This window comes from Macrotis lagotis, chromosome X (genome assembly GCF_037893015.1).
Source record: "Macrotis lagotis isolate mMagLag1 chromosome X, bilby.v1.9.chrom.fasta, whole genome shotgun sequence".
Lineage (NCBI taxonomy): Eukaryota > Metazoa > Chordata > Mammalia > Peramelemorphia > Peramelidae > Macrotis > Macrotis lagotis.
In genome coordinates, this window is record NC_133666.1 from 31,370,864 (window position 1) to 31,390,669 (window position 19,806).

A 19,806-nucleotide genomic window follows, 5' to 3' on the forward strand; every position below is an offset into this window, starting at 1 on the left:
AAGGCAGAACTAGCTTTAAAATTTACAAAGTGCATTATGTGCTATATCTCATTAGAGCCCCATAACAAGCTAGATAGGTGCTACAGAAGAGGCAACTAAGACTCAGCAAGTTTCGATGACTTGCCTAGGACTGTATAGCTAAAAAGCCAAGAGACTGGATTTGAATCCAGATCTTCCTCTATTAATCTTTTCTATTCTTGGCTTCCTCTCAAATTTTACTGCCCACTCATTTAAATTAGAAACAATCCTATAGTAATGTTCTGCATATTCTCAGTTCTGTGCCTTTGCCCTTTCCCTACTTCATCCTGCTTACCTAACTTTCCAAATCTAGCTCAAATCCCTACTCCCTTCGGGTGTTATTTCTCTCTAGTTCCTACAATCATACCACACAATTTTACACCATCAGACTCTCCTGTACAGTCTAGTAACTGTTTCTTGTAAATCTTATCCACCCAATAATATTATAACCTCCCTAAGGGCAGAAACTGCTTCATATCCTCTAATTTACCTAGGGACAATGGGCAAACAAGTTAGTGAAATTTTAGGCTACCTTAAGAAAGTTCCAATGTCCAGGACTAGGAAGATAACAACCCTTCTGTACTCTGACCCGGGCAAGCCAATACCTAGAATATCACAGTTTAGCATGGCACATTTTAGGAAGGAGACTCATTCAAGGAGTCTTCCAAGTTGCAAAAAGGAAAAGATAAACACATGGCTGTAATAACTGGATGTCTCTGATGTACAATTCGTTTATAGAGCATAACAAAGTGTAATACAAACACATCTAATGTCCAGAATGATCAAAGTCAATACATACTTCCTATAACTTCAACATTACAGGTCTAAGCTAAGTAAACGGAAATATAAAGGTGACCCTGGAAGTCTAGAGTCTAGACTATATACATACACATATATATATATATATATCTGTATACAAAATTCCTAAAAAACAAAGAGGGGCAGCCAGCCAGTTGGTGTGGTAGTAGACAGAGTGCTGGGCAGGGAGTCTGGAAAATTAATCTTCCCAAGTTCAAATTTGGCTTCAGACACTTACTAGCTGTGTGACCTTGGGCAAGTCCCTTAACTGTTTGCCTCAGTTTCCCCATCTGTAAAATGACTTGGAAAAGGAAATGGCAAACCATTAAAATCCCAAATGGAGTGATAAAGAGTGGGGCATAACTGAAAAGAACTCAACAACAAAAAAGAGAACAATTTCAAAGCTAGAGAACTAACTTCAACATCAGGCCTGCAAGCCAATATGATAAAAATAACAATTCTAGTACAAAAAATATTTGTATCAGCTCTTTTTTTATGGTGGCAAAGATCCCTCATCAATTGGGGAATGGCTGAAAAGTTGTAGTATATGAATGTAATGGAATACTATCATGCTATAAGAAATGATGAGTAGGTAGATTGCAGAAAAACCTAGAAAGACACGTAAACTAATTATGAAATGAAGTGAAATGAGCAGAACCAGATCATTGTACACCTTAACAACTACATTGTGTGATGATCAGCTATGACTGACTTAGCTCCTCTCAGCAAGACAATGATCCAAGACAATTCCAGAGACTCTATCTACATCCAGATGGATGGAATCTGAATGCAGATTGAAGCATACTATTTTTACTTTGTTTGGTTTTTCTCTTTTGCAAACTGTGATTCTCCTGCAAACTGTTTCTTCTTTCATAACATGACTAATATGGAAATATGTTTTTACATAATTAATTGCACATATATGACCTATATCAAATTGTTTACTGTCTTGGTGGGAGGAGGAGAAAATTTGGAACTCAATTTTTAAAAAATGAATGTTAAAAATTGTCTTTACATGTAATTGGAAAAATAAAAATATTATTTAAAAACTATAAAAATCTGGGGCAGCTAGGTGGCGCAGTGGATAGAGAACTGGCCCTGGAGTCCACCCTCAAACACTTAATTACCTAGCTGTGTGGCCTTGGGCAAGCCACTTAACCCCATTTGCCTTGCAAAAAAACTAAAAAACAAAACAAAAAAAAAACTATAAAAGTCAGGGAAACAGGATACTTCAATCAGTACTTGTGCAAGAAACATCTGGCCAGATCTCAGGCCAGCTCAGGAAGCATTTTGCTCAGCCTTCTAATTCCCACACAGTGAAATGAACAGTGGACTAAGGAGTCAGAGTACTGGGGTTTCAGAGGCTCAGATTAGTCATGTGATCATCTGCACTGGAGCTGGGAATCCCCTGTGCCAATTAAACAAAAACCCCCATCATATGTCCCCCCAAAGTCCCTAGAGAAAATGTTTCTTAGCTTTGGAGATGCTTCTTGGGACTGATGTGAGTACTCATACCGTCAAGGCCCCTAGGGTTGACTCTTTTGGTGCCTGGGACAAGAAGACCCATAATGACTGCTTTACTTAAGCTTGTCAATATACCCGTATTAATGTATGTTGCTTACTTTACTGTATTGTGATCCTATAGGTGTGCTAGATTCTCTTCCCTCTATCAATGCAGAACGTGACCTCTATGAATAACTATAATCAATCTTCTGCTGACAGGTCCCTCTGAATTCAGCTAAACTAGTCCATGACTGTCCCTCCTGGATCATTGTCTTGTCATGGCAGGTGGGCTGAAAAATGAAGGCAAATGGGCCTAGGAAGCACTGCTAACAATAAGGCTAATGGAAGTGATAGAATTCCAGCTAAGCTGTTTAAAAACCTAAATGATGATGCTGCTAAAGTACTGAATTCAATAAGCCAGCAAATGTGGGAAATTCAAGTGACCACTGGATTGGAAAAGATCAGTTTATATCCCTATACTAATGAAAGGCAATGCCAAAGAACGTTCAAATTACTGAACAATAACATTCATTTTGCATGGCAGCAAGGTTATGCTTAAAATTTTTCAAGTTGGGCTTCAGAAATATGTGATCCAAGAATTACCAGAAGAGCAGGCTGGTTTTTGAAGCAGAGGAACCACAGACAAAAAGAACCAATCACCAACATTTGCTGGATTATGGAGAAAGCAAGGGAGAGTTCCAGAAAAATAACATCTACTTCTGCTTCATTGACTACACTAAATCCTTTGAGTGGATGGATCACTCAAAAAAATGTGGTAGGACCTCAAAAAGATAAGAATAGCATATCACCTTATCCTCCTGAGGAGGCAATAGTTGGAACAGTAAGGTTTCAGGGAGAAATAACAATCTCAGATATGCAGATTACGCTATTCTGATGACAGAAAGTGAAGTAGAATTAAGAAGTCTCTTGAGGAAGGTGAAAGAGGAGAGATTAAAAACTGATTTGAGGGGTGGCTAGGTGGCGCAGTGGATAAAGCACCAGCCCTGGAGTCCGGAGTACCTGGGTTCAAAGTTGGTCTCAGACACTTAATAATGACCTAGCTGTATGGCCTTGGGCAAGCCACTTAACCCCATTTGCCTTGCAAAAACCTAAAAACAAAAAAACAAAAAAAACCCCAAAAATTGATTTGAAGCTTAACACCAAAACAACTAATATCTTGACAATTAGTCCCATTACTTCCTAACAAAGGAAAAAGAAATGGAAGCAGTGTCAGATTTTCCATTCTTGGATTAAAAAATCACTGTAAATGGTGACTGCAGTCATGAAATTAAAAGATGCTTGTTCCTTGAAAGGAAAGCTATGACAACTCTGGACAGCATACTAAAAAGCAGAGACGTTATCTGCCAAGAAAGGTCTGTATTTAATTAAAGTCAAGTTTTTCCAGTAGCAATGTACGGTTGTGAGACTAAGACTATAAGGAAAGCTGAGCATTCCAGAATTGATGCTTTTGAATTGTGCTAGAGAAGACTTTTCAGAGTATCTTGAATAGCAAGGACACTAAATCAGTCAATAACTCAAGAAATTAACTCAGGCTATTCACTGAAAGGTTAAATACTGAAGTTGAATCTTAAATATTTTGGTCACATAATTAGACGACAAGACTCATTAGAAAAGACCCTGGTGCTGGGAAAGACTGAAGGCAAAGGGAAAAGGGCATAGCAGAGGATGAGATGGATAGATGGTTTCATGGAAGCAACAAACATAAGCTTGGACAGATTTTGAGAGATAGTGAAGGTCAGAAGAGTCTATCATGCTATGGTCCATGGGGTCACAAAGAGTCAGACATGACTGAACAAGTCCTTCCCTGAAAGAAGCAAAGAATTCATAATCGGGTCTATCCACAAAGTTTTTACAGCTTGGTATTGCCTTTGAGAACCCCAGAATGCACTTTCATACAACAGTGAAGTATGAGAGAGAGAGAGACTTTAGTGGAGATTCAATACATAGTTAGTATTTTACTTCTATTCAATTAATGCTTTCTATCTACTGAAGAAATTTTCTCTTAGTGCCCTGAAAAGTATAAAAAAGGGATTTTATTATATTTTAGGGAATGCTAAAAGTGGATCCTGAAAAGTTGAAGGCAAACCCTTGATATGGTTATCTCTTGGAGTTAGGTGACAGAGGGCTACTGAGGGCAAAAGAAGATGGATCCCAAAACTTGGGACAAAAGATCTTAGAGGTCAGGATATCTAGATTAAGAAATGGTGAATGGGGGTGGTTAGGTGGCACAGTGGATAAAGCACAGGCCCTGGAGTCAGGAGTACCTGAGTTCAAATCCGGCCTCAGACACTTAATAATTACCTAGCTGTGTGGCCTTAGGCAAGCCACTTATCCTGTTTGCATTACAAAATTCTTTAAAAAAAGAAAAGAAATGGTGAATGAAGTGAGCTGCTGAGAGGAAATGCTTCTAGAAGTAGCGCTTCCTGTGGAAGGAGCTGAAGTCAGTTTACTAATGAGATTCAAATATTCCCTAGATGTCAAAAGGAGGTAGACACCTTCAACATAAAAGAAGCTATAATCTTTAAAAAAAAACTGTACTGTGACTGATAAAAAGGATGATGGTAGTTTAACAGAATGTTACAAGTGCAAAGAGAAGGTAGATGAGTCTAGTGGAGTCTAAAAAGGAAGCAGTAGAAAATACCAATGTCAGTGGAAGAGTCAGTATGACCAGACAGTGGTATTTTGGTTTGTGTGACAGAACTCCTAAGATGGAGAAAAGTGATATGGTTACCATAGTTTTAAGGTCATTCAGCAATCTTTGCTCTGATTCTATCTTCACCAAGCAACTTTCAAATTATTACATTAACTTAGGTGCTTCAACATTAGGAAGGGGGGTGCCTAGACCAGGTAAGGAACAAATGACATTTGTATTCCAGGACAAAGCAGTCTTGTGTTAGTTGCCATGTGCCCCTTTTCCCAGGTCGTGATTCCCTAGATTAAAAGACCACTCAGATTTCAATGAAAATTCAGAGGCTGGACATGTGGTGATAACATCAAGGCAGAACACACAGGAGATCCATTTTGACCAGGCAAAGCTTTTCTATCAATTTGTATTGGATTTATTTTAATAACATTTAATTCATACAATTTCACAATGTGAAATATGTAATTGTGTATGTGTAATAACCATTGCTACTAGGCATGCCACTCCCTTGACCAGCTCAGAACAGCTGAAAGACCTTTTCACTATTTTAAATATCAATGTACCCTCTGTGAAAATATTTGTGTGGGCAGGAGGCAATATTCTACTATACTTATCTGGTGGCTATAGGGAGTTACTTCTCATGTTTTCTCAAATGACTTACTGAGAGTTGTAATCTGCCTAAATTGTTTTAAAGAGGGAATGACATTTTTAAGGCTTTTAATATCTACAGCTGAAATCAAAATAAGTCAATCTTATCTGCAATGCAGAAGAGACTGAGTCTTACCTTTCCTCTTCTTTTTGACATCTTTCCCATTCTTCTCGATCCCTTAGTTCCCGAGCGAGCTGTCGTTTCACTGTTAAAATTTTAGCAGCTTCTTCAGCACTTATGGTCCCTGGTCCGGTTTTACTACTGAGCTCTATTTTGAATAAAAGTTTAAATGATTCAACTGGATTAGTAGGAAGTACAACCCCAAATTAAGAGATGATATGTACATGGAAGCATTAAAATAACTCAAAAATATAAGCAAGAACTTTCTTCTGATGGCAAAGAATTGGAAATTAAGGGGCTATCCATCAACTGGGAAATAGCTGAACAAATTGTGGCATATAATGATGGAATACTATTCTGCCATAGTGCAGGATGTGCAGGATGCTCTCAGAGAAACCTGGAAAGACTTACATAAGCTGATGCAAAGTGAAATATAACAAAGTGCAGCAATATTCTAAGATGATCATCTGTGAATGACTTAGCTGTTCTCAGCAATACAATGACAATACAACCATGAAGGACTTGTGATGAAAAATGTTATCCAACCCCCAGAGAAAAAAACTGATGGTCCCTTTCTGAATACAGATTGAAGCATACTTTTTTTACTTTCTTCATTCTTCTTGAGGGGTTTTATTGGTCTGTTTTTTTTCTCATAACAACTAATATGGAAATGTTTTGCATGACTATACATGTAATTATCTATATTGGGGCTGTCCAATACGCAGCTCCCTGTGGATTTACTAAACGCTTTAGTAAACAAAGCCGAACTACTGCAGAGCTCTCACTAAAATGGCAAATAAAATATATTGTCTATTGTTTCAATAAAAAACTTTTAAAAGTAAGGTTGGAAAACTGTGGTATATGTATGTCATGGAACACTATTGTTCCATTAGAAACCAGGAGGGATGGAAATTCAGAGAAGCATGGAAGGATTTGCATGAACTGATGATGCTGAGCAAGATGAGCAGAACCAGAAAAACATTGTACACCCTAACAGCAACATGGGGGTGATTGATGATCAACCTTGATGGACTTGCTCATTCCATCCATGCAACAATCAGGGACAATTTGGGGCTATCTGCAATGGAGAATACCATCTGTATCCAGAGAAAGAATTATGGACTTTGAACAAAGACCAAAGACTATTACCTTCAACTTAGAAAAAAAATCTATTATCTTGTTATTCAATTTTGCTATCTCTTATATTTTATTTTTCTTCCTTAATGATATGATTTCTCTGTCATCACATTCAACTGAGATCAATGTATATCATGGAAACAATGTAAACACTAACAGACTGAATGAAGCAAGAATGGAGCAAGAAATTATAAAACTCAAAATAAATAAAATCTTTCTTAAAAAGGGGGGGGTTAAGTTTCTAAAATTACATTTCCTGTTCTCCCCACTCCCAACCCAATAAAATTGACCTGATTTTTAAAACTAAACTGAAATAAAATATTTCATTTAAAATTCAAAAAAAATCAGAAGTAAAGTTGGACAATCCTGACTTTATCAAATTGTTTGCCTTCTCAATGAGAAGGGGATAGAGGAGAGAATTCAGAACTCAAAGTTTTAAAAATGAAAGTTAAAATTGTTTTTGCATGTAACCGGGGGAAATAATAAATAAAATTTTTAAAAAGCAGGTGATGAAACCAGTAAAATGAAAAAAATACATACAAGAGAGTAGGAATCATGATTCATGGTACCTGCCCTTGAATCAAAACAAAAAAAATTCAAATCCCATTGTCAATTATTAACAACTTTCTCCAAAGTGTAATTCATAGCTAATAAAAACATCTCTTTTGAGATAACTATATATGAGTTAGCTCAAAGTAAAATGGAAAAATACTGTAACAAGGCAGAACAATATACTAGAGCAGAGAAAGACTAAATTTTGAATCAGAAAACCTGGATTTGAACCTTGGCTCTTTCAATTACTATATATGTGACAATGGGTTAAGTTATTTCTCTTCTTCAGTCTTCAGTTTCCTCAACTGTAAAATGAGGGTTAGGGTCTAAATCCCTGCTAGCTCTAAATGTAAGAGATGGACAATGGTTGGAGAATAATCAGCATGGTCAGGAAATGGCCAGAACTTCAATAAGCCAATGGGACTGTAGCCTGCATTTAGAGAGATCTAACATCTAGAAGAAGAGAGGTCATGCTTCTGGTCACAGCATATGGGGAATATTATGTTTAGATATCCAAAGGATACTGAACAAGTTGGGACAATGACCTAGGTTCTAAATAGTGAGAGGGCTAACCACCATACCCAAAGAGGATAGGCTTAAGGAACTAAAAGGTAGTTTAACTTCTTAACTTAGAAAACAGAAGAATTAGAGGGAATGACTGTCTTCACAGGATGATGCTTGCTTTGTCGGGTTCCAGAGGAAAGAAGTTGGTTTAGTGAGTAGAAATTGCAAAGAGGCAGATTTTTGGCTCAAATTTCCTAACAATAAAAAACTGCCCCAATGTAGAACTGCCCTATCAATGAAGTAGTTCAAGTAGAAGCTACAGGATCACTGGTGGGCTCACATGGAAAGGATTTTTATTCAGATAGGGCTGAATAGTTACAGGTCCCTTCCAACTATGAAATTTTGGGATTCTGAAGATAAAGCAATAAAAAGTCCTAAGATAGCAATACTCTCATATCCAGCAGGTTCTATTAATCTTTTTGATTCCTAAGTCAACATTTTCTTCTCAGAGCAACAGAACTAATCAAACTCCAGGGAATTCTACACAGTGGGTACCAATCACACTCCAGCTTGTTATTGTTAAGTCATGACTGCCTCAGGATCCCAGAAGATGGCCAAAGTCAGCCATGGCACAAATTAATCAGCCACCTCCATACTGTGTACTGCAGCTCCCTGAGGTTATTTCTCAGAATTGGTAACATTTGTTTTTCTAAGAAGTGCCAGACCCAAAGTTAAAAACAACAGAAGGGTTACATCAGTACTGCATTCACTGACCTAGGTGATAAATCATAAAGCTTTGTATTCTGTTCTACCTCTAATACTATGCAAAAAGTTCAAAATAATCAAATAGGCACTTCTATCAATTGCTTCCAATTCTGCCTTCTGGAGACAGGCAGAGCAAGTCTAATTTGCCTTCTATTTGACAGACCTTAAAATATGCAAAGACACTGGTAATATTTAATTCACCATACCCATAATGTCCTATACAGGGTAGGTAATAAATGCCTCCTACTGAGGAGGAGGAGGAGGAGAAGGAGAAGGAGGAGGAGGAGGAGAAGGAGGAGGAGGAGGAGGAGGATGATGATAGAACTCTGGAAAGGAAGAGTCAGGAGACCTGTGTTCAAATCCCAGGGTAAACATTTACAAGTTGTATGATCATGGGAAATTCACTTAACTTATTAGGGCCTCAGTTTCCTCATCTGTAAAAATGGGATAATTAAAATCTGAATTTATAGGGCTATTGTTAGGAGAGTGTTCTGAAAACTTTCAAGTGCTATAAAAAAATGAATTATTTTTCCTGAGCAAATAGGATGCAAAAAGCAACAGTTTTATAATATTATATATATTGAGTTGCTTAATATTCCAAAACCTTCCAAAGCCTCCCAGAACTTATGGAGTGATAACATTTAGTTAAGTTGCACACCTGAAATGACCAACTTAAATTGTGGAATCCAGATGATGAGCAATACTCCCAATCTCTTGGTAAAGAGATGAAGGACTATAGGACCAGAAGGTTATATATGCTGATTGTCATTTTCTTGGCAGATTTTAACTTGTTTTCTTTGTTATAAAATGGAAGATTCAATGAAGGGATTAGGGAATATATAAAGAAATAACTGATACAGGCTAATTTATCTCTATGTTTAGAGTATTTAATCATTTTTTCTTCCCTTATTTTTTAGATAGAGATTTCCTTTAATCAAATTCAACCAAGATCTTTTTTTCTTATGACATGTCAGGACTTGGGAATCTACTGACATTATGAGTCATCAGAAAAATGTGAAATGAAGAAATTGTGATTAAGTGAAAGGAAGAAAATTGAAATCTGCTGTCAGGGTCAATTAAATAGAAAATGTGGTAAAATGGCAATTTTCTGATGTAGGGTAAAAAAGCAGAAAATGCAAGCAGAATAATTTGACAGAGTTTTAAAGTTGCTGGAAGGCCAATTTCAACAAAACTCTTATCTTCATCCAAACAAAAAAGCATTCTACCCGAAAATTGCTTTGTAGGTTTTATAGTTCATTCATTTCAAAATTAAATAGCACTTTGCATCTTTAATCACATATTTTTCTCTTTCTGTAGAGTCTTTTTTTGCCACGAAGAAAGAGGCAGTGGTTCATGTGGGCAAATGCTTCTATTGCAGCTGCTACTGCCCACAGAGAATTCTGAGTGTTGGCAGCTGGCAGCCAGGAGCATAATCATCCCTTTAGATGAAAATATGAAGGTTTAATCATAGAATTCACAGTTGGGAAGGGCCTTTGAAATCACCTAAGCAAGTACCATCATATCACAAAGAAGGAAACTGAGGTCGTAGGAGAAGAGACTTGCTTAAGATCAGATCATCTAATTATATAGGCAGTGTCAGGAATAGAACTCAGGTGTCCTGACTCCTAAGTGAAGTACTTTACATTACACTGTACTAAAGACCTAAGTATCTAAGCCCCTGTCACATCTACCATCCAAATATTACCAAATAGCTAACTGCCACCAAAGGGATATAGTTCAGGATCTCCTTGATTAGTTTGAAAGTAGGTTACTATTGGGAGGTGAGGGGGGAAAAAAGCACTTTAGAAGGTAATTTACTTAGACCCCTAAGTATAAAGGCAAGAAAGAAGGTCCATCCTTTAATGTAATGAAGCAAGGAATCTGTTTGAGAAGGGGAAAGGTCCTCTTCTGATCAGGTTTAATCAGGGAGTTCTAGGCATCATGTCTTGAAGAAGAAAGTCAAAGGTATGCTCACACTTGCCACCCTAATAAAGAAAGATCATATCTGCTTTCATGAAAAAAAGTTAAAATAGAATCTGAAAGCTACAAGAACTCAATACTTTAATTTCTCAGTTGAGAAATCAAAGGAAAAGAAGGCTTAGATATCAGGTCAGGGGCCTAATGCAGCAAAATTTCATCTAGGGTAGAGTTCCTAACATGGAGTTTGTGAACTTTTTTAAAAAATATCTTGAGAACCATAGTCTCTCAGCCTCAGTTTTTTCATCTATAGAATAGGGATAATTATATCTACCTCAAAGGGTTATTTATAAGGATCAAATGAGAACTACATAAAATGCTTCTTAAATCTTAAAAACTTAAATAAAATGCTAGCTGTTATTTGTATTTGATGTATTTTATTTTATGCATTTAAAAACATGATTCTGAAACATAGACTTCACCAATCTGACCAAGGGATTCAGGACAAAAAAAATGTTAAAAACCTTTGCCCAACTATCTGCAATGGAGAATACCATCTGTATCCAAAGAAAGAACTGTGGAGTTTGAACAGAGACCAAGGACTATTACCTTTAATTTAGAAAAAAAACTGATATCTTATTGTCTGATCCTGCTATCTCTTATACTTTATGTTTCTTCCTTAAGGATGTGATTTCTCTCTCATCACATTCAATTTGGATCAATGTATACCATGGAAACAATGTAAAGACTGCCAGATTGCCTTCTGTGGGGGTGGGGAGGGACTAAGATTAGGGGAAAAACTCAAATATAAATAAAATATAAAACTCAAAAAAAAATAAAATCTTTAAAAAAACATCTTTGCCCAAGAGGATGACAGGAGCCTAAGAAAACTTCTACCCTCTGGCCTGTTTGAGGGAAGTCCAATGTATGGTTCCCCTACTAAAGAATATAGAGTTTGTTTGTGGACTGCTAAGGCAGGAGCAAAGAAAGAAGAGAATGCACATTTCCCAAACCCCTTCTCTACCGCCACATAAGAAAAGAAAAAGGCTTGAGAAAGCAGAGATATATCAATAAAAGTAACAATAAGATAATGGAATAATGAAATAAGATAAAACAATAACAAAATTTATATGGAAGAAAAGTCAAGTATATCAATGGAAATTTTTAAGGCAAAAAAGGAAGAAGGGGATTGTGGACTTCCTCGTCTCAAACTGTACTATGAAGAGCCATTTATTAAAACTATCTAAAATATAGGTCAACATAACTCAATAACCAAAGCATTCTAAAATACAGAACAATAGATCAAATTAACTCCAACCTGTAATCAATGGCACACACAGATTAGTATTTTGACACATTCTGACACATCATTGTTTTGTTCCAAAATTCTCTGTGGCTCCCTAATGCTTGTGGGATTAAAAAAAGGCAATTCCTCAGTCTGACACGTCAAGTTGTCCCCAATCTGGTTCCAACCTACCTTTCCAGATTTATTTGTCATTAATTCCCTTCCACTAATCTACAAGGCACACTGACCAACTAGCTGTACCCCAAACTCGACATTCTGTTATCCCCAAGTCCTCGCTTTCCCCTTGACCTCTATCTCCTAGCTTCTGTCATGGCTCAGTTCTGGTAGCATATCTCAAAGGAAATATTCCTGATGCCCCTAGGTGTGAGGTCATGTCTTGCTTCAAATCGCCTTGCATTTACTTATCTAAGTATAAAGGTGTTAATATCTTTCATAATCACGTAGAGGTAAAAAATGCCCAGCTACTGCAAAAACAGAAGAAATTCGCTGAGAACTAATAGGTGAGTCTGATAACATAAAAAGTAAGTTTGTGCACATCAAAAAGTAATGCATCCAGAAAATCTTTCTGAGAAATATTTTAAGTCTGACATCATCTTCAAGAAGTGGTCAAAGGGGATAGCTAGGTGGCACAGTGGATAGAGCACCGGCCCTGGAGTCAGGAGACATGAGTTCAAATGCTGCCTTAGAAATTTACTAGCTGTAAGGGTGATCCTGTACTGTTCCCTTAAACTCTCTAAGCCTGTTTCCTCATGTGTAAAATGGGGATAACACCTGCATAACTAATTCACAGAATTACTTGGAGGAAAACACTTCTTAAAAACTCAAGGTGGCACAACTGGTTCACGTTGGAAACGAAGGATGTCAAAACTCTCACGCTGATCAGTGAGAGAAAAAGGATTATGAGTAGCCCCTGAACTTTCAGCCCAGGCAAGATAGACTTAAAACAAACAAACCTAAAGTGTTATATAAATGCTGCTACTGCTATTTTTATTATTAATAATAATAAATCACATCCAACTTCATTAACAATATTTACAGAGAGCTAGAAGAGCAAATTCTTTTGAGAACTCAAGATGGCATAAAGGAAATGTCATATTGCATCAAATGATAAGTATCATTTTTCTATTGAGTGCAGGGAATTCAGTTAACTATTTTGAAAATAAGTCAGTTAACTAAGGCCTAACCACAAGAAACTTTAATATGATCATCATACCTTCTTTGGTCTTTCCAGTAGATGCTACCTTTTCTTTCTCTGAAGCTGGTGGCATTCGATGTTCTTGTTTTCTGTCCTCTTCACATATGTCCTTTGGTTTGCTATCAGTCTCAACTAGTCTATTCTTTTTGGCAATATTTATAACAGCTGGTGTGATCAAGGGACGTTGGACAGGTCTAAAAGTTGGTTTTATAACAGAGGTGGGAGGTGATGGCTGCTGCTTTAATGTAACAGGTGAAGGCGGACGACTTCTATGAGTTAGTCTGCTGAGGAAAAAGAAATGATTTCTTTAAAGAAAGGTAAGTATAAAGCACTATACAAACATGAAGTGGTATTATTCTGAAAAAGGCTACATTTTTCCCAAATATGGCTTGAACATAACATGAATATTATATATAATTGGTTCAGCTCAATGACTTCTAAGGACCCTTCTAGTTCTGAAATCCTGAAATGTCACCTTCGAAAATAGATTTAATTTATGCTATCATATATTCCATTTTACAAATTATAAAACAGGGAAATTAACTTATTCTGGCAAAGTAAGTGGCAAGGAACAATTTAGTATTAGCTACTTACCTTGATGTTGAGGGAGATGGAGGACGCTTAACATTAGCAGGTGATGGTGATCTCTTACGGGTAGATAGAGATGGTGATGGAGTTCGTCTTGCAGCTTGAGTTGGTGCAGACTTATCCACCTCTGACTTCTGAGTGGATAAACAAAATGAGAAATCTCTAAAATTTATACCTATGCTTTGTTTTGATACTAAAAATACTTCTACCTAAGAACAACTTAAATTGCTAGAGGAATGTTTAGTGCCCTTGACTAGGCCATGCTTATATAATAAAAATGACAATTCTGCTAAAGTGAATTTACACTTTTAATGTTGTATCAATCAAATTAAAAAATGGATGCTTCAAACAACTTGATAAAATAGTAACAAAATTAATTGGGAAAAATAGAATTATCTAGACTATAAAAGGGAAATGATGAAAAGTGGTATGGACAAAGGAGGAATAGGACTTCTAGGCGTCAAACTACAACCATCTGGTACTGGTTAAAAAAAGAAAGGTAGATTGATGGAACAGATTAGTCGAAGGAGAATCAGAAAAAAATGGAACTCACTAACAACCCTGTACTCAATAAACCAGAAAACACATACTTCTTAGGAGAGAAGTCCTTATGTGCTGAAAACTGATAGGAAAACAATTTGGCAGAAATTAGATTTAGACCAACACCTTTTGTACTACTTTCTACATGTTCTACATGAATTTATCAACTAAATATTAAAGATCGTACTATTAAAAAATTAGAAGAGAAACTGATCATATACCACTTATGGGTAGGTGATATATTCTTAATCAAACAAGGGAAAGAGACAATTACAAAAGATAAAATTGGGTACTTATTACATGAAACTGAAAAGTTTTCACACAGACAACATTAAGGCACCTAGAATAAGAAGAGAAGCAGTCAAAGGAGAAATCTATGTCTCATATCTCTGATGAGGCTTGGTCTTCAAAATACATAAAAAATGAACAAATAATCACAAGACTAAAAGCCATTCTCACAGAAAGAAGTCAGAAGATATCAACAAAGAATTCTCAAAAGAAGAGTTACAAAGTATTCACAATCACATGAAAAAATGTTCCAAATCAACCATAATAAGAAAAATACAAATCAAAACACTCTGAAGCTTTTTTACCTCACACTCTGCAAATTTGGCAAGGATGACAAAAATGGCATTATCAATGTTGGAGGGATTGTGAAATGAAAAGCACACGAAGGCATTGTTGGTAGAACAATGAACTGGTATGGCAATTTGGTAGGAATCTTGCAAATAAAGTGACTAAAATGGCCATACTCTTTGATCCAGAGACTCCATTACTAAGCTCATGCCCCAAGGAGGTCAATGATAAGAAGTCTCCATTTATACCAAAATATTTGTATAGCAGGACTTTTTGTGATAGCAAAGAAGTGGAAACAATGTAGATAAATTGCTCTCTTCATCCCCCCATTGATGAGGGAATAGTCAAATTGTGGAACATTAATGAAATGGAATATTAATGTATTAAATGATAAATGTGATATCTACAGAGAAGCATGGGAAGAGCTATATAAACTGATGTAGAGTGAAAAGAGCAGAGTAAGAAAATACATGACTACAACAATGTACATGGAAAGAACTAAACACACACAAATCAAGTGAATATGGTAAAAATATAAAATTCAAGTTGACTTCAAGGAAGAGATGTGATGAGAGGACACCCCCAAACCACCCGTTTGTTGGGATGGGAGGTCCACAGCTGTTGCACAATGCACATATTTTTGGACTTTTCAGTGCATTGATTAGGTGTGATGATATTTTTCCCATCTCCTTTTTTCTGTTTTTAAAAAATAGTATTTGTGACATATGGTAGCTTTCTAATAGGGAGAAGGAACACTGGGTGTAATCATGATGATAGCAAAAAATATCAGTAAAAATTTATTTTAAAAAAATTCCATCTGCATAAAAAGGCTATACTTAAAGTTTCTTAAATGCCAAACCTTCATGTTTCTTCATGAATATGAGAGTATCTAGTACCAAGATGTGATAATGCAGAAAGAATCCTCTATTAGTTTTAAAGAAGGAATCTTTTACTTCCAACAGGTAGTGTTTAGTACCTTTAGTCAGTCAATGTAGTTGTCTGTTCTCCTTATTTGCTTCCAATATAATGGCAGAAACATAGTTCATCTTTTAAAAGTAGAAATCATAATAATTATGACTAGTTTTTTTTTTTTGCAAGGCAAATGGGGTTGAGTGGCTTGCCTAAGGCCACACAGCTAGGCAATTATTAAGTATCTGAGGCCTGATTTGAACTCGGCTACTCCTGACTCTGGGGTTGGTGCTCTATCCACTGCACCACCTAGCCACCCCTATGACTAGCTTTGAAGAGTGGCTCAGTGCAGTAAAGGGTCAATTCAATAATTCAGTCATAATTTATGAAGTTGGATAATAGAATTTTCATTGAAAATAAAGCTCCTGACACTATTTTCAAGTTGTCAAAGTCACCTTAAAAGAATAAAGCTAACTGTTGCTGAGTGAAGTGAACAGAACCAGAACATTGTATTCACCAATAGCAACACTGTGTGATGATCAACCATGATAGACTTAGTTCTTCTCAGCAGTACAATCATCAAAGACGATTCTTTTTTCTTTTTTGCAAGGCAGATGGGGTTAAGTGGCTTGCCCAAGGCCACACGGCTAGGTAATTATTAAGTGTCTGAGACCGGATTTGAACCCAGGTACTCCTGACTCGAAGGCCGGTGCTTTATCCACTACGCCACCTAGCCGCCCTTATAGATTCATATCTTTTTTTTTTTTTTTAGATTTTGCAAGGCAATGGGGTTAAGTGGCTTGCCCAAGGCCACACGGCTAGGTAATTATTAAGTGTCTGAGGTCGGATTTGAACCCAGGTACTCCTGACTCCAAGGCCGGTGCTCTATCACTGCGTCACCTAGCCGTCCATCAAAGACAATTCTAAAGGACTTGTGATGGAAAATACAATCCGCACATCCAAAGAAGTAACTATGGGGTCTGAATGAAACCAAAGCTTACTATTTTCAATTTTTATCATTTGTTTATGTACTATGTTTTTCCCCTCTCATGATTTTTTCCCTTTTGATTTAATTCTTCTTTTCCAACCTGATTAATATGGATATATGTTTAACATAATTATATAGGTAGAACCTATATTAAATTGCTTTCTGTTTGGGGAGGATGGAGGGGAAAAAATATAAAATTCAAAACCTTACAAAAAGTTTGTTGAAAACTATGCATGTAATTGGAAAAATAAAGAAATTTTTTTAAAAAGAATAAACCTATAAAAATAAATATCCTCAAACTACCAAAATGAATTTTTAAATATGTTTAAACACCTGCATTTATTCATTATGTATCTGGAACCATTAATTTTCCTTCAAAACCTTTTTCCTTTCCAGATAAAATGCAAATAGCCTGTTGTCCTAAATCTTTATAATGCTGTAAGCATAAGCCCTAAATTATGGTTAAAGTCAAAAAGTATTGCATCACAAACTTCAGCTATTTGTATAAATGAAGCTAAAAGCCTTAAAATGTGGCCATAAAGCAAGTATTGCTTGGCTGCCAAAAGGCCCAGTTGGTCATTTGCCAGTGAAGGAAAGTCCAAGAGAGATTCACATACCAGGCTTACTGTTACTGAAGTGAAAAGCCAGAAGAGATGAGCTGGAAGATGAGATGATTAGAGTAGGGTCTCCAGGAAGGGATCAAAATGCAATGGAAAGGTCACAGTGAAAAATTGGATCTGTATGTGTCTCTCTCAGATATAGAGAGGAATGGAAGAAAAGGTCACATATGCAAGACCTAAAAGGCAATAGTAGGTATCCAGCTTTTAAGTAAAAAGACACAACCATTGTTAACATAATGGAGTATATAAAATACATTTTCATATTTCCATAAAGATGAAGCCTTCTGCCAACTCTTAACTCTTTAAGGATGAGTACACAGTATATTATTAGTTTCCGTCATCATCACCACTATGATTTCTTTTGGTCATTTCACTATTCATTTATTGGCTATTCTCTTTCTCCATGCAACTTCCCTCACAATTAGTAGGGGAATTTGGTTGAAGTCCAGAATGGCCAGCATTTGAATCCCTTTTTCAAAAGGGATGAGGGTGGGCGGCTAGGTGGCGTAGTGGATAAAGCACCGGCCTTGGAGTCAGGAGTACCTGGGTTCAAATCCGACCTCAGACACTTAATAATTACCTAGCCGTGTGGCCTTGGGCAAGCCACTTAACCCCATTGCCTTGCAAAATCTAAAAAAAAAAAAAGATATGAATCTATAAGGGCGGCTAGGTGGCGTAGTGGATAAAGCACCGGCCTTCGAGTCAGGAGTACCTGGGTTCAAATCCGGTCTCAGACACTTAATAATTACCTAGCCGTGTGGCCTTGGGCAAGCCACTTAACTCCATACAAAAACTAAAAAAAAGGGATGAGGAATGAAGAAAAATTTAAATTAAAGGCTAAAACTATTTGAATTATCCATATTTTGTTGCAAAATACAGCACTAATAACTAAAAATTTACTCTATTTGGAAATCATATTGCACATTAAAAGATGTAACAAAACCATCTCAATAAAGATTTATGCAAATATATATTTTACGAGATAAAAATACTCATTATCAATATAAGGAAATTTATAACAAACCTGTGTAGAACCTGTAGCATTTGTTGAAACAACTACTGTGGAAGTCTTCGGTCTGTCAATGCTACGGCTGCGCATGGGCATTTTGGAGACCTGCTGTGGGTGGCTGATAGTACTGGTGGCAGCTGAACGAGGACAGATGTAAAATTCTATAAAGTTAGGAATTTGACAAGACAAAACAGATAGCCAAGTACACAGTTTAAGAATAGGAAAAGAAAAAAGAGAAAAAGATTGTGTCTATTAGAAACCACAGAGATCGCGCAACAGCACAGGAAGCATATACCAAAAATGTGTCATAAACATGAGACACGATCAGCAGGCAATTAATATTTCAAAAGCAACACTAAGAATAATGACACCATGAAAACAACAGTCGATTTACTGTAGATAAAAATAAGATGCTTTTCCAAAGTCTATATGCAATAGCTATTTTTTGCTCAGTCATACTACTTCAGAATCACCTTGCCAATGGGAAAATTATAAATTGTAAGTAACTGAAACATTTTTTTCAGAAAAATTAATCATACCCGGGGTGGCTAGGTGGTGCAGTGGATAGAGCACCAGCCCTGGAGTCAGGAGTACCTGATTTTAAATCTGCCTTCAGACACTTTCTAATTACCTAGCTGTGTGGCCTTGGGTAAGCCACTTAACCCCATTGCCTTGAAAAAAACAAAAACAAAAAACAAAAAAAATTAATCATACCCTAGAAATAATTCCAAGTTTGGCTGTAACCTAACTAAGCAAAACATTCCAATATTTTACTGTTCTCCAATTCTTCAAGTTTCTGTGTGATCATGGTTGTGGAGTAGCATACAAGTCTTCTACACTTTAGTAATTGACTTAATGAGATGTTTTGCCCAAAAATATTCATCATCCAGTGGCCTCTCTAAACTTAGTGAACCTGAGCCTCAGCTGACAGACACACATTCCCCCATCAAGCTGGTACCTGAATCCTTTCAAGCTGAGTAGGACCTTATGAAAACCCAGCACTCTATTCACTGGCAGAGCCTCTGGAAACATAAGGTCATTGACACATCATTTTTAAAAAAAAAACGATAGACAACTCTGATCCATTAAATATGCCAAATCATTTCAAATAACTTATCCTGGCATACAAATAGTGCTAATATTTGAAATTCTCCTTATCAAAACATTTGAACAGTTTTGAGCTAGCTGATAAGACAAAGAGGAGATATTTTTCTAAGAATGAGTAAACTTGATGTCTTCCTATTTCCAAATACTGACCAGAACCTCCTTAATGAATAATAAACTATGACTTTTAAAAAAAAAGCATTACGATGCTGCTCATCTGTTACCAAAATAATTCAACTTCAATCCAAGGGAACAGAAGAGTAAATCTAAGTTAAAACTATCACATGTGGCAATTAAAGTATTGTCCATTTCTAATGAAAACCTAATAGGACTACCCAGATTA

At 36.4% G+C, this 19,806-nt stretch overlaps 1 protein-coding gene across 6 annotated transcripts in view; it reads right to left on the reverse strand.

Moving 5' to 3' along the window:
• Positions 1–19,806, reverse strand: part of MAP7D3 (MAP7 domain containing 3) — an 83,587-nt gene that overhangs the window by 18,595 nt on the left and 45,186 nt on the right. For 3 of the 6 annotated variants that reach the window (XM_074206808.1, XM_074206809.1, XM_074206805.1), the window contains 4 exons: positions 18,375–18,520; positions 13,724–13,851; positions 13,148–13,413; positions 5,769–5,901 (listed from right to left, as the gene is read on the reverse strand). In XM_074206808.1, the coding sequence (XP_074062909.1) occupies positions 5,769–5,901; positions 13,148–13,413; positions 13,724–13,851; positions 18,375–18,520 (673 nt within the window). The remainder of the gene's footprint in view (positions 1–5,768; positions 5,902–13,147; positions 13,414–13,723; positions 13,852–18,374; positions 18,521–19,806) is intronic. The other 3 variants (XM_074206810.1, XM_074206807.1, XM_074206806.1) reach the window with 2 other exon arrangements.